This window comes from Chiloscyllium plagiosum, chromosome 19 (genome assembly GCF_004010195.1).
Source record: "Chiloscyllium plagiosum isolate BGI_BamShark_2017 chromosome 19, ASM401019v2, whole genome shotgun sequence".
Lineage (NCBI taxonomy): Eukaryota > Metazoa > Chordata > Chondrichthyes > Orectolobiformes > Hemiscylliidae > Chiloscyllium > Chiloscyllium plagiosum.
In genome coordinates this window covers 27,636,951-27,650,461 of record NC_057728.1, presented here as the reverse complement: position 1 = coordinate 27,650,461, position 13,511 = coordinate 27,636,951, and the positions used below count along the sequence as shown (strand labels likewise).

Sequence of the window (13,511 nt, the reverse complement as noted above, 5' to 3'; positions counted from 1 at the left end):
GCTTGCTAGGCCACTTCAGACACCAATTAAGAGTTAATCTCATTGTTGTGAGTCTGCAGTCACATAGGCCAGACCAGGTAAGAATGGCAGATTTCCTTCCTAAATGGCATTTAGAGTGGATGATTTTTTTTCAACAACTAACAACAGTTTACACACTTGTCATTAGGACTGTCTTTTCACCAACTGCTATGGTGGGATTTAAACACCCATTCCCAGAATATTAGATTAGATTAGATTATATTACAGTGTGGAAACAGGCCCTTCGGCCCAACAAGTCCACACCAACCCGCCGAAGCGAAACCCACCCACCCATACCCCTACATTACTATTATACCACTGTCTTCCTGTTTCTTAGTTGTTGACCATCCTTATTAAACCTGGGGTATGCATTTCAATTCCTGCAGTCCATGCCAGGCAGATACACACACAGTACCCAGAAAGGAGTTTCAGAATTTCAACCCAGCAACAGAGGATTTCTGTAAATATAGCTCCAAGTCAGGATGCTGTGTGGCTTTGAGGGGGACATGTAAATGTATTTATCCTTTTTAGGTGATGCAAGTTATGGATCTGGAAGGTTCTGTTAAAAAAAATGCTTCAATAAGTTTCTGCAGTGCATCTTGAGGTACACTATTGCCACTGTGCACTGAAAGCTGTGAATGTTTAAATTGATAGCTTGGGACTGGATCAACTGGGTGTCCTTGATCTGGATGGTGTTGAATGACTTAGTATTTCTGCAATTGGGCTTATCTAGATAAATGGGAAACTTTCCATTGTTTTCTGTGACCAGCAGTGTTCTACAAGCATCAATTCTGGGACTTCTGTTGCTCATAATATATATAAACGATTTGGCTGAAAATGAAGGTGGTCTGACTAAGTTAGCAGATGACATGCAAATTGGTGGAGCTGTGGATAGAGCAGGATATAGATCAGTTGGTAAATTGAGCAGAGAAATAGCAGATGCAGTTTAATTAGTGTGAGATGATGCATTTTAGGAGGTCAAATGCAAAAGGAAAGTATACAATAAATGGCAGGATCCTTCGCATTGACATACAGAGGGATCATAATATACAAATCCATAGCTCCCTGAAAACAGCAACACAAGTGGGTAAAGTAGGCACATGGCATTATTGCCTTCATTAATCAGGGCACTGCACATTAAAATGGTTGGCAAGCTATGTTGCAGCTGTATAAACCTTTACTTAAGCCATATTTGAGTATTGTGTGTAGCTCTGTTCATCATTCTAGAGAAATGATGCAGAGGCTTTGAAAAGGGTGCAAAAGAGGTGTACCAACATGCTGCCCAGATTGGAATGTATTAGATGTTGGACAAGTTTGGTTTGTTTTCGATACAGCGTTAAAGGCGGGAAATTCATCCCAAGAAGGAAGAAATATACTAAGGGGAGGATGAGGCAACGGTGGCTGACAAGGGAAGTTAAGGACAGCATAAAAACAAAATAAAAAGCATACAATGTGGTGAAGATTAGTGGGATGACAGAGGATTGGGAAGCCTTTAAAAACCAGCAGAGGATAATTTAAAAAAAGCAATAATGAGGGAAAAGATTAAATATGAGGATAAGCTAGTTAGTAACATAAAGGAAGGCTGCATGATTCTTTTTAGATATATAAAAGTTAGAGAGGCACAAGTAGACATTTGACTGCTGGAAAATGAGGCTGGAGAAGTACTAATAGGGAACGACGAAATGGTGGAGGAACTGAAGAGGTATTTTTCATCAATTTTCATGGTGGAAGACACCAGCAGCATACCAGAACTAAGTCAGGAGACAGAAGTGAGTGTCGTGGCCATCACTGAGGAGAAATTGCTGAGGAACCTAAAAGATCTGAAGGTGGACTACACCCCATAGTCCTGAAGGAGATAGTTGACGATAGTGTGGAGGCAGTGGTGATTATCTTTCAGGAATCACTGGAGTGAGGGAAGGTGCCAGAAGACTGAAAAATGGCTAATGTAGCATCCCTGTTCAATAAGGGAGGGAGGCAGAAGTCAGGAAATTATAGGCCAGTTAACCTGACCTCAGTTATTGGTAAGATTTTGGAGTCCATTATTAAGGATGATATTGCAGAGCATTTGGAAGTACATGGTAAAATAGGCTGAGTCAGTACAGCTTCATTATGCCTGACAAACCTATTAGAATTCTTTGAAGAGGTAACCATCAGACCATAAGACAGAGGATCAGAAATTTAGCCTTTCAATCATGGCTGATAAGTTCCCATACCCATTGTCCCACTTTCTCTCATTAACCCTTGATCCCCTTGATACTCCAGGAGCTATCTATCCCTGTCTGAAATATACTCAATGACCCAGCCTCCATAGCCTTCTGCGGCAATGAATTCCATAGATTCGCCACTCTCTGGCTGAAGAAGTTTGTCCTTATTTCCATTCTAAAAGGTCTTCCCTTTACTCTAAGGCTGTGCCTTGGGTTCCTAGTCTCTCCTATCAATGGAAACATCTTCCCAACATCTACTCTGTCCAGGCCATTCAGTCTTCTGTAAATTTCAATTAGATCCGCCCTCATCCTTCTAAACTCCATCGAGTTTAAACCCAGAATCCTCAAACATTCCTCATATGTTAAGTTTTTCATTCCTGGGACCATTCTTGTGAATCTCCTCTGAACCTGCTCCAGGGTCAGTACATCCTTCCTGAGATATGGGACCCAAAACTGTGCACAATACTCCAAATGTGGTCTCACCAGAGCCTTATAGATCCTCAGAAGTACATCCCTGCTTTTATATTCAAATCAGCTCAAAATAAATGCCATTGTTGCATATGCCTTTTTAACTACTGACTCAACCTTCAAGTTTACCTTGAGAGAAAATCCTAGACTAGTACTCCCAAGACCCTTTGCACTTCAGACTTCTAAATTTTCTCCCCATTTAGAAATTAGTTCATGCTTCTATTCTTCTTACCAAAAATGTATGACCTCACACTTTCCCACATTGTACTCCATCAGCCACGTATTTGCTGACTCTCCTAGCCTATCCAAATCCTTCAGCAGCCTCCCTGCCTCCTCAATACTACCTATCCCTTTATTTATATTTGTAACATCTGAAAACTTAGCTAGAATGCCTTCAGTTCCTTCATCTAGATTTTTAATGCATAAAGTGAAAAGTTGTGGTCCAAACAGTGAGCTTTGGGGAACACCACTTGCCACCGGCTACCATCCTGAGAAGGTCCGTTTTATCCCCAATCTCTGCCAGAGAGCCAAACTTCTATCCATGCTAGCATCTTGCCTCTAACACCATGGGCCCTTATATTACTCAGTAAGGAGCAAGTTAGACAAAGGAGAGCCAGTAGATGTGATCTATTTGATTTCCAGAAGGATTTTGACAAAGTGTTCACCGGATGCTGCTAAATAAGAAAATAGCCCATGGTGTTAGAGGCAAGGTACTGGCATGAATAGAGAATTGGCTGACTGGCAGAAGACAGAGATTACAGATTAAGGGGTCTTTTTCAAGATGGCAGCCAAATGGCTAGTGGAGTTCCGCAAGGGTTAGTGTTGGGACCAAAAGTTTTCACATTATACATTAACGATCTGGACGAAGGAAGTGAGTGCATTATTGCTTCATTTGCAGATGACACAAGGATAGGTGGAGGGACAGGTAGTGTTGAGGAAGTGGGGAGGCTGCAGAAGGACTTGGACAGGCTGGGAGAATGGGCAAAGAAGTTGCAGATTGAATACAATTTGGAAAAGTATGAGGCTATGCATTTTGGTAGGAAGAATAGAGGTGTAGTTTATTTTCGAAATGGGGAAAGATTTTAGAAATCTGAAGCACAAAGGGATTTAGAAGTTCTAGTTCAACATTCATTTAAGTTTAACATTCTTTTCAGTTGGCAGTTAGGAAGGCAAACACAATATTAGCTTTCATTTTGAAAGGGCTAGAACACAAGAGCAGAGATGTACTGCTGAGGCAGCATAAGGCTCTGGTCAGACCCCATTTGGAATATCATGAGCAGTTTTGGGCCCCATATCTAAGGAAGGATGTGCTAAATTAAAAATCACACAACACCAGATTATAGTCCAACAGGTTTATTTGGAAGCACAAGCTTCCGGAATGCTGCTCCTTTGTCAGGGAGCTAGTGGATCAGGATCATAGGACACAGAATTAATAGCAAAAGATCATAGTGTCATAAAACTGATGCAATATATTGAACAAACCTAGATTGCTGTTAAGTCTTTCATCTTTTAGAATGGGTTGCAGGTTTCAATTCATTAATATGTAAATCCCAGAAGGATGTGCTGGCATTGGAGAGGGTCCAGAAGAGCACGGTGGCTCAGTGGTTAGCACTGCTGCCTCACAGCACCAGAGACCCGGGTTCAATTCCCGCCTCAGTCAACTGTCTGCGTGGGTTTCCTTCAGGTGCTCCGGTTTCCTCCCACTGTCCAAAAATGTGCAGGTTAGGTGAATTGGCCATGCTAAATTGCCCGTAGTGTTAGGTGACGGGGTAATGTAGGGGAATGGGTCTGGGTGAGTTGCTCTTCGGCGGGTCGGTGTGGACTTGTTGGGCCGAAGGGCCTGTTTCCACACTGTAAGTCATCTAGTAATCTAATCTAAAAAAAAGGTTAAAAAAAAAATGATCCCAGGGATGAAGGGCTTGTCACATGAGGAGTGATTGAGGACTCTGGAGTTTAGAAGGATGATGGGGGAATCTCATTGAAACTCACAAAATACTAAGAGGTCTGGATAGATTGAATGAGAGAGTATTTCCGCTAGTAGGAAAGAGTAGAACCCAAGGGCACAGCCTCAGAGTGAGGGGACAACAGTTTAGAACTGAAATGAGGAAGAACTTCTTCAGCCAGAGTGTGGTTAATCTGTGGAGTTCATTGCCACAGAAAGCTGTGGAGGCCAGGGTCATTGATTGCATTTAAGACAGAAATAGACAGGTCCTTGATTGATAAGGGGATCAAGGGTTACTGGAAAAAGGCAAGAAAATGGGGTTGAGAAGCATATCAGCCATGATCGAATGACGGTGCAGAGTCGATTGTCCAAATGCCCTAATTCTGTTCCTGTACCATAAGGTCAATGGTCATGGACAGGTGCATCTGCAATAGGTGGACTGCTGTGGAAAATGTCAAATAGGATTTTCCCTGCTGATCTCTCTGCACCAGCGAAAGGGCCAATCTAACATCTATGCCCTTCAGAATTTGATCACCTTGGTGAGAAATAGTGGCACTTGTGTCGGTGAAACTTGAAGTCACCCAATCAAACTATATTTTGTGCCTTTTTCACCCTCAGTACTTCTGCCAAGTGACATTCAACATGGAGGACTAGGAGTCATCTGTTGAGGTAAGGCAGTAGCTGGCAATCAGCAGGAGTTTCTTTGCCTACTTTTGACCTGATGCAATGAGTCTTCATGAGGCCTAGAGTCATGGTTGTGGACTTCCAGACCATTCTCTCCCAAATGTATACCACTGTGCCACCATCCCTGCTGGGTCGGTCCTGCCAGTGGGACAGGACCTACTCTGGGATACTGGTGTAGGAGTCTGGGACATTGGTTGTGAACTATGAATCAGTAAGTATGAATATGTCAAGTTTTTTCTTGATAAGTCTGAGGATTCTAATTACTCACATAAGACTTCTGGTGTTAGTGAAAACTTGTCAGAATCAACTGAAAAAGATGTGTTTTTGTCATTTCCAGTGCTTGGTTTAATATTACACGGCTCTAAGTTTAGTATTTGGACTTATGTTTGGTTTTTAGAACAGTATTTCTCGTTTATCGAATTCTGCAAACCACAGAGAACTGCACAGCGCAGTAGAAAATAGACTGTGATTTGGAGCTTTACTCTGTAATTGGCAAACAAAGAACAGCCAATTGATAATACTTCCACTTGAATGTCTTTCGTTATGTTAGAGATTAAATAATGCTCTCTGATTTGGCAAAAACTCAGAAAAAAGGACACCAATTAAATTACAACTCTCGTCATTTCTTCACACTAATGGTGTGAGTGTTGCAGTAATTTCTTTCCTGAACATGATGGTACTTTGAGTGTTTAGCAATAACGGGAAGATATCTTTGCCAGACACAGTGATAAAATGATGCCTTTTCTAAATGCTTTGTCTTTTTTGGTTTTCTAAAAATGTTTTTTTTTTCTGGGAAAAATCCCAAGTTAGTCACATGATTTTTTGTAATCAGTTATTTTTAAACTTTGTTATAATAAGCTTAATAGCTTAAACCTTCTAATCCTGGCACCATGCATGTTCATGTTTTATATTACAGAAATAATGTGCCAGATGTTCGCAATACCTGCTTATTTTTGAGATCCATTGACAACTCATAATCAGAGGTGGGTAAATGCGAGCATGTTGCTGTGCCTTTGCTCCGCTGCATTCGCATTGGTGAGGCAGTATGGTGCAGACTTGCTTTCTGTACCATTGTGTTGGACACAGGAATCATTCGGCATGACTTTCCCTCCTTGACATCAGCTGATGAGCATTTCACTTGATCCATGCCAGATCGATCTGAACTGTTGATTTCACATTCTCCTGGGATTTTCATAGGACCATCTGCCTCAGAGTTAATGGATTTGCCTCCAGGAGAGATTGTTTCATTACTGCAAAACAAGGTGAGATGCATGCTGTTAGTAACAGGCAACATTTAGTTGCAGGCTGCATCTCCTTTGCCATCTCCCTCAGTAATTCACATGAAAGTGCACATCAATTTATAACCACAACATATAGTTGGAAAGCAGCAGCAGCAATAAATGAAATTACAAATAACAAGGGGTTAGATCTAAACTCAAACAGTAAGTTTGTATGTGATACTCGGAGTAATTTTAACTTGCTAGGCAGGAAACTGACTTGATTAAATTGATAATCTTGTCTTATACTGTCCAAACATTTTTTCCTACCGTGTTAATAAAATGTAAAACTGGGCCAGACTAAAATAATAAGCCAATCCCCTCTCACAATTCCTATTAGGTAAGCTAAGTTAAAATTACCCATAATATCTCAATTATGTCAATTACTGTCTCAAATTCTGCACAGCTAAAGAGGTTAGGGAAGTCACAGTATTTCTATTTACATTTTCTCACTTTCTGTCTCTTTCACTGAAATCTGGCTTCTTTGTCTTTCATTATAAATAAATAATTAAACTTCAGAACTTTGTTTCTCTCAGTTTTTACAAAAGATCAGGTCTGAGAATATTCAGCACCTGTGAATTTGTGTATCAGGCACCAGCTATCTGTGTATATGATACCAGCTCAGGATGTGACCAGGATGTACACATGCTACTCACAGTTAATGCAGGCTCATTCTCTGCAAAGGGCCAAATTTGATCCAGGCCCCAAAACAATAGAAAATACTTTGGGATTGAAATGTAAAAACAGGCTAGTGAGACTAACTAGATTATGTCAACATTTATATTTCATGTGACCAAGTAGTTCTAAGTGTTTTTCTCTTCCTGTTTCCATATCCTTTCAATTATTTTTCTAATTTAAATGGGAGTATGATTTATGATACAAGCACTTCCTGTCATTGCAGACAGCATCCTATCCAAAGTCTAAAAATCCTTCATATAGGAGATATAGGAGCCCAATACTCCACACAATCTTTAACTGAGGTCAGATTAATGTTTGATGTTTGCACACAGAAAGTCTGAGTTGCACCTTGAAGAACCCTTCCATTATATTGGGATTTAGTTTCCTGAAGCAGCTGCATTATCTCAAATGTTTTTGAGGGAGCTGGGACATTTGGTTTAAACCTTTCATTGCTGAATCAATCTGATATACAAAACCTTTACCCTAGAAAATAAATATAAGATCTGTGTGTACTCCTTCTGGACAGCCCTCTCTAATTGAATGCTTTAAAAGATAACTGGAAAAAACATTCCAAATAAATTTCTGTAGGCCTTTGACAATACCGCTGAAGCATGTTGATGTTGTTACCCAGATTTACAGGGTCAGGTAATCATTATCTGAGAGACCCAAAGGGACTTAAGGGAAGGGTTTCCCCATGGAAGCAGTAACAGGATTTGACAGTCTGCAACTAGAGTTTGAAGTCAAGTCCAGGACCCAAACATCTTTGTCAGTGGCTTTGGTGTCTTTACTGCTGATCCACTGTAAAAGGGTAAAGTTGTCATATCTCAGAGGAAAACAGGGTCATAACAGCCACAGAGCTGCTCTCTCATTAGAGAGAGACCTGAAGGTCACCACACCTCAGGTAAGGGACAAGGACAAGAAGGTGAGACCTTCATGGTGACCTCAGCCGATGTGGGTATTGAACCTATGCTATTGGCATCACACTGTATCACAAACTAGCTCTCCACCAAACTGAACTAACCTCTCAGCAGAGAGCCACCTCTTGCAGATATTTATAGTGTTTTGCCCTTCAGGATTATGCAAACAAGAGGTGTTAAATACCAACTGCAACCGCAGTCTGGTTAGTGGGAGAAAGTGTGCAAGTGGAAGAAGGTATGGTAGGGAACTGTGGTACACGTGTATTTGCCTCAATTTGTGTATTGTGAAAGTCTCAGTCAAAGAATCATCCACAAGTCATCCTTGCTTTGTAGGTAAGAGACATCTTTCATTCTGAGTGCTAATAGCCAACTAACTAGCAAGTCAGTCAGTAGGAATCAAAGGATTTCAACTAACTGCAAAAGCCAAGAATCCTGAAATTGATTATTCAACTATCGATGTTCTGCTATCTATTCTTCACAAGATACCCAGAGTGACTATCCATATATCTTTTAACCTTTATCATTTCTTGGGCTCACGTCTTATTTCTAATTGGTGTATGTGTGTTGTGATATGAATTCTTTCATGTCCAGTAGTTAATACTCATTGTTTTGCTAGCGCAGTTAAATTGACTTCTTTTAAAACATAAATTCATTTATTCTGGAGGAATACCTTATAAATTAACCTGTTGTGACCAACCAAGGGGGCAGATGAATAAAAAAGGGGAACTAGCTCATCCCTCCTCACCCTTGAAATTAATGATTTGGGCTATCCAACTGGAACCATAACAAGTTGGGTAACCTCGCTCAAGGTATTGTTGCAAGATGAGATACTCAAAAATATTAATGTAAGAATGATTTAATAAGGTATATTCTGTCATAAGCAGGGTAAGATCTTAGTGAAGAGCTGAAAATGTGTTGCTGGAAAAGCGCAGCAGGTCAGGCAGCATCCAGGGAACAGGAGAATCGACGTTTCGGGCATAAGCCCTTCTTCAGCACTCCTGAAGAAGGGCTTATGCCTGAAACGTCGATTCTCCTGTTCCCTGGATGCTGCCTGACCTGCTGCGCTTTTCCAGCAACACATTTTCAGCTCTGATCTCCAGCACCTGCAGACCTCACTTTCTCCTCTAAGATCTTAGTGAAGCAAAGTGATGTGATAAAATTCAGTGATGTAGTCAACCCACCACTGTTTAAACAGATGCTTTCTATAAAGCAGCAGAAGATAAGCAGCAAATAACAAACAGTAGAAGATCATGTTAGCTATTACATTTAACCATTAAATCACTAGAAATATATTCACATGCTGTCTAGAAGTGTCAGTTCTTACTGGGTTAGCAATAGATCAAAGAATGCACCCTCTTTAGGTCAATGTATGAAACATCCAAAGGATAATAATCTTCCTAACTGGTTAATGCAGGTTCTTGTGCAACCTTGTGTTATAGAAAAATCATGCTTTAGAAACAGCACTTAAAGTGTTGGCACTATTAATCACGTTACAGCAAACACACATTTTAAATGTTCGCACTTTAGAAACAATGTCCCCAGTTCATCAATTGCGAATTTGTGTGAATGAAACACATTATAGCAGAAAGACCTGTATCAATAATTGCTTGAACCATATATCTAAAATTGGGAGTGTTTTTCCAGCAAGCTTAATCACACCAAAAAAATACTGTTGTAAGACAATTATCACCATCTGTAGTGCTGGTGTCTCAATGTATTTTATCCTTTGTAGAGAACTGTATACAGTAATGTCTCCTTTCAAATATTCCCCCAGTATGTTGCAGAAAGTAAGGGCAGACTTTAGATATTGTGCACAGCCACGGACATTTTGTATAGTCTTTTCTAAGATGCATGACATAAATTTATTGAAAACAGAGATGGTAGTCAAACAGTGGATCCCACAATTACAGGTTAGAAATGGTGCAGAAGTTGCCAGTATATTAAGTTATTTAACTTATGTATTATGAATTGAATGGGGAAACAGAATGAAACAATTGTGGCTTCCACAATTTTGCACTAATTGTAGTAAGATCAGGTCTACACTTAGGTGAGTGAACACTAAAAGACTTTATTAAATATAACTATATATAAGGCATGATAAGAGAGGTCACCTTTTGGAACCTTACACACTTGGGCTCCAGTTCCATGTGGTCTGACGTCATGATGGCATAATTCCTTACGCATATACACAGTAAGCTGCTCATAAAGTAAAGGTTAAAGTTAATTAGTGTACTACTGAAAAAAGACACATTTTGTGTAAACTTTTGATCTTGCAGTCCTCCTGTGAATTCTCAAGAAGATTAATTTAAAGGGAAAACTAGAATTTAAACTGTATGGCAGAAGAATGGTGATATTGGCGAGTGGATTCTGATTGGCAGAGTTATTAGATAGATGATGAATGACGGTTAACTACTACGATTTGTCTAAACTTTAAACCAGGCAGCTTTGCTATGACTGATCAAGGCAATGCCTTGAGAAAGAAACCAATATTTATAAACCAATTGATCTAATTGCAGATTGTGTACATGTTCTTACTCACTACTATGTGTTAATACAGTATATGTAGCTTCAGGGGCTCTTGTGGTGCAGTGGCAGTATCTCTACCTCTGGGCCAGGAGCCCCTGATTCAGGTCCCTTTTGCTGCAGATTTGTCCCATAAAATGTCTAAACTGATTGATATCTAGATTAGTTTCAAATACATAAAAGGTCACCATACTGTGAGTCCAAAAAGATAATCCTAAATTGGCTGCAGCGCAATTCAAGTTGAATCGTATACTCCACATCATCCATACAGCTCTTATCATTATCTTGCTACTGATAATCATTTCAGGAAATGCCTGTGTCATCTGTGAAACTGTGGAAAGCTGACAATGCCTGGTTCCCCAACATAATAAGTGCCAGGGAAACAAATAACTGCAGTTTGGAGACTGACATGTTTTTTCTGTAAGCCTTGGACTCTACTAATTAAGAAAGCTATGTCTGATCAGAGAACTTGGTTAGAAAGCTGTGAGGAAAACACCATTGTGCAAGATTCCATGCTCTCTGTGGTTATGTACAGTTCAATGTAGTACTGTATAGATCTGTATTGTTAATTTTTCATAGATGTTTGAAACTCTGCAGGTTGCCTGGCTTATTCTTTAAAGACAATCCTTAAATAACAAATTCTACCTTTGGTCTATAAACAAATTGTACTTTTAGTCTATAAACCCTCTGGAGTCTGAAACTATGGACCAGCATTTCATAGAGCCCTTCCTTTGATTGCAATTTGCAATTCTCTAGTTCCATCTGCTACTCCTTTTCAGGTTAAGTACTTGACAAAGTAATTTTCCCTGCAACTTATTAAGTGATTCTCTCTCTGAAATGGATTTACTTATGTGGAAACTTGGCACCATGAAACTGGTGATGTAGGGTACTATAAGAAATGCATTGAGGCTGTATGAGATATATTGCCATATCTGCATCTTACTGAAGGAACAGGTATTAAAGGCAGGTATTAAGACAAACCTCTTCTCTCTTCCTGATGAAGGGCTTTTGCCCGAAACATCGATTTTCCTGCTCCTCGGATGCTGCCTGACCTGCTGTGCTTTTCCAGCACCACTCCAATCTAGAATCTGGTTTCCTGCATCTGCAGTCCTTGTTTTTACCTTAAGACAAACCTTGAAAATGGATTTCCAGGGAAAGACATTTGAATGTCTCATGCTGCTGTGTTTGCCTATTTGAGGGAGTGAAGTGTATGAGATTGAAAGAAAGGATGATATTAGCCACCATCATGTGGATACTATCCAATTCCCTTTGCCCATTCCCCTGTTGCTGCCAGGGCTTTTCAGTTACTTGAACATTTTGGTTGGCATACTGGCTTTCTGGTACAAGATGGTAGAAAATCACTTATGCTGAAAGAGGGAAGATGTTTGCCATGGAAATTTCCATACTATGGCCACCTTAACTGTGTCTCTGATCAAACATCAGGTTGATCCCTGTACTGACAGCATCCTTGATATTCCTAACATGTCAAATGTGCTGGGCTTGAAGCAAGCATGTTGTCAAGGCAGCATTCAATAGTGTCTTGATAAAAGATGAACTTACCATACATATGTTAAGCACATGAATAATTACAAAGTGTTGTGCATTCTGCTTCTGTGCTGCCATGCAAACTTACACTGAAGTGCTGTCACATGCATTGTAGAAGCATTGATTTAAATTAAGTGAAATGTGAACAGAATGTAGCTTTGATAATCCAGCTAATACCAGCAAGTTTTCTCTATCAGCTTCTAGGTTCAGTGTGTAGGTGAGACAACAAGTCACTCAGCCAGCTGCCTCAGGTTAACTCTGCTCTGCACTACAAATCAGCTGGTAAAAAAACCACTATACTTTTCCCCCAAGGCCTTCTCCAATACCATATCCTACTATTTAATTAAATAAAGCTATTCTGTCATGTTAATTTGTTATATCAAATATATCACTTTTTGAGGAGCAAAACAGCTGTATGGGCAACAAAGAAGGTTTTTGTAGTTGTTGGCCATAGAAATAGTAGCCATTAATCCCTGGCTTTTCACAGCACATCATGCTGTCTACGTAAAGACTGTTAACTTAGGGAGTGAAGTGTATGAGGTTGAAAGAAAGGATGATATTGGTCTTCCATTTCTGCACACATTATCATTACAAGGAGGGCAAAGAGTTATGACAGTAGGATGATCGTTATTGATGGCAGAGTGCTCGGTTCTATTTGTAGTACCCTGAGATACTGAAGCAGTCCTAGCCTGCATACAACAAGACCAAGACAATATTCAGACTTGAGCTAATAAATAGCACTTAATGTTGATATCACACAAGTTCTTGGCAACGATAATGTCCAACAAGCCAGAGTCTAATCTTCATCCCTTGACATTCAATGGAATTGGCTGCTGAAAATATGTTGCTGGAAAAGCGCAGCAGGTCAGGCAGCATCCAAGGAACAGGAGAATCGACGTTTCGGGCATAAACCCTTCTTCAGGAATGGGGAAAGTGTGTCCAGCTGACTAAGATAAAAGGTAGGGAGGAGGGACTTGGGGGAGGGGCATTGGAAATGCAATAGGTTCCGCAAGAGAACACCTCTGGGACACCCGGACCAACCAACCCAACCACCCCATGGCTCAACACTTCAACTCCCCCTCCCACTCCACCAAGGACATGCAGGTCCTTGGACTCCTCCATCGCCAGACCATAGCAACACGACGGTTGGAGGAAGAGTGCCTCATCTTCCGCCTAGGAACCCTCCAACCACAAGGGATGAACTCAGATTTCTCCAGTTTCCTCATTTCCCCTCCCCCCACCTTGTCTCAGCCAA

At 40.4% G+C, this 13,511-nt stretch overlaps 1 protein-coding gene across 1 annotated transcript in view; it reads right to left on the bottom strand.

Annotated features, from left to right (window-relative positions):
• The window catches only part of LOC122559430 (IQ motif and SEC7 domain-containing protein 3-like), a 386,113-nt gene that overhangs the window by 156,151 nt on the left and 216,451 nt on the right, over positions 1-13,511 (bottom strand). The window contains exon 3 of the mRNA XM_043708878.1: positions 6,260-6,566. Within this exon, the coding sequence (XP_043564813.1) occupies positions 6,260-6,566 (307 nt within the window). The remainder of the gene's footprint in view (positions 1-6,259; positions 6,567-13,511) is intronic.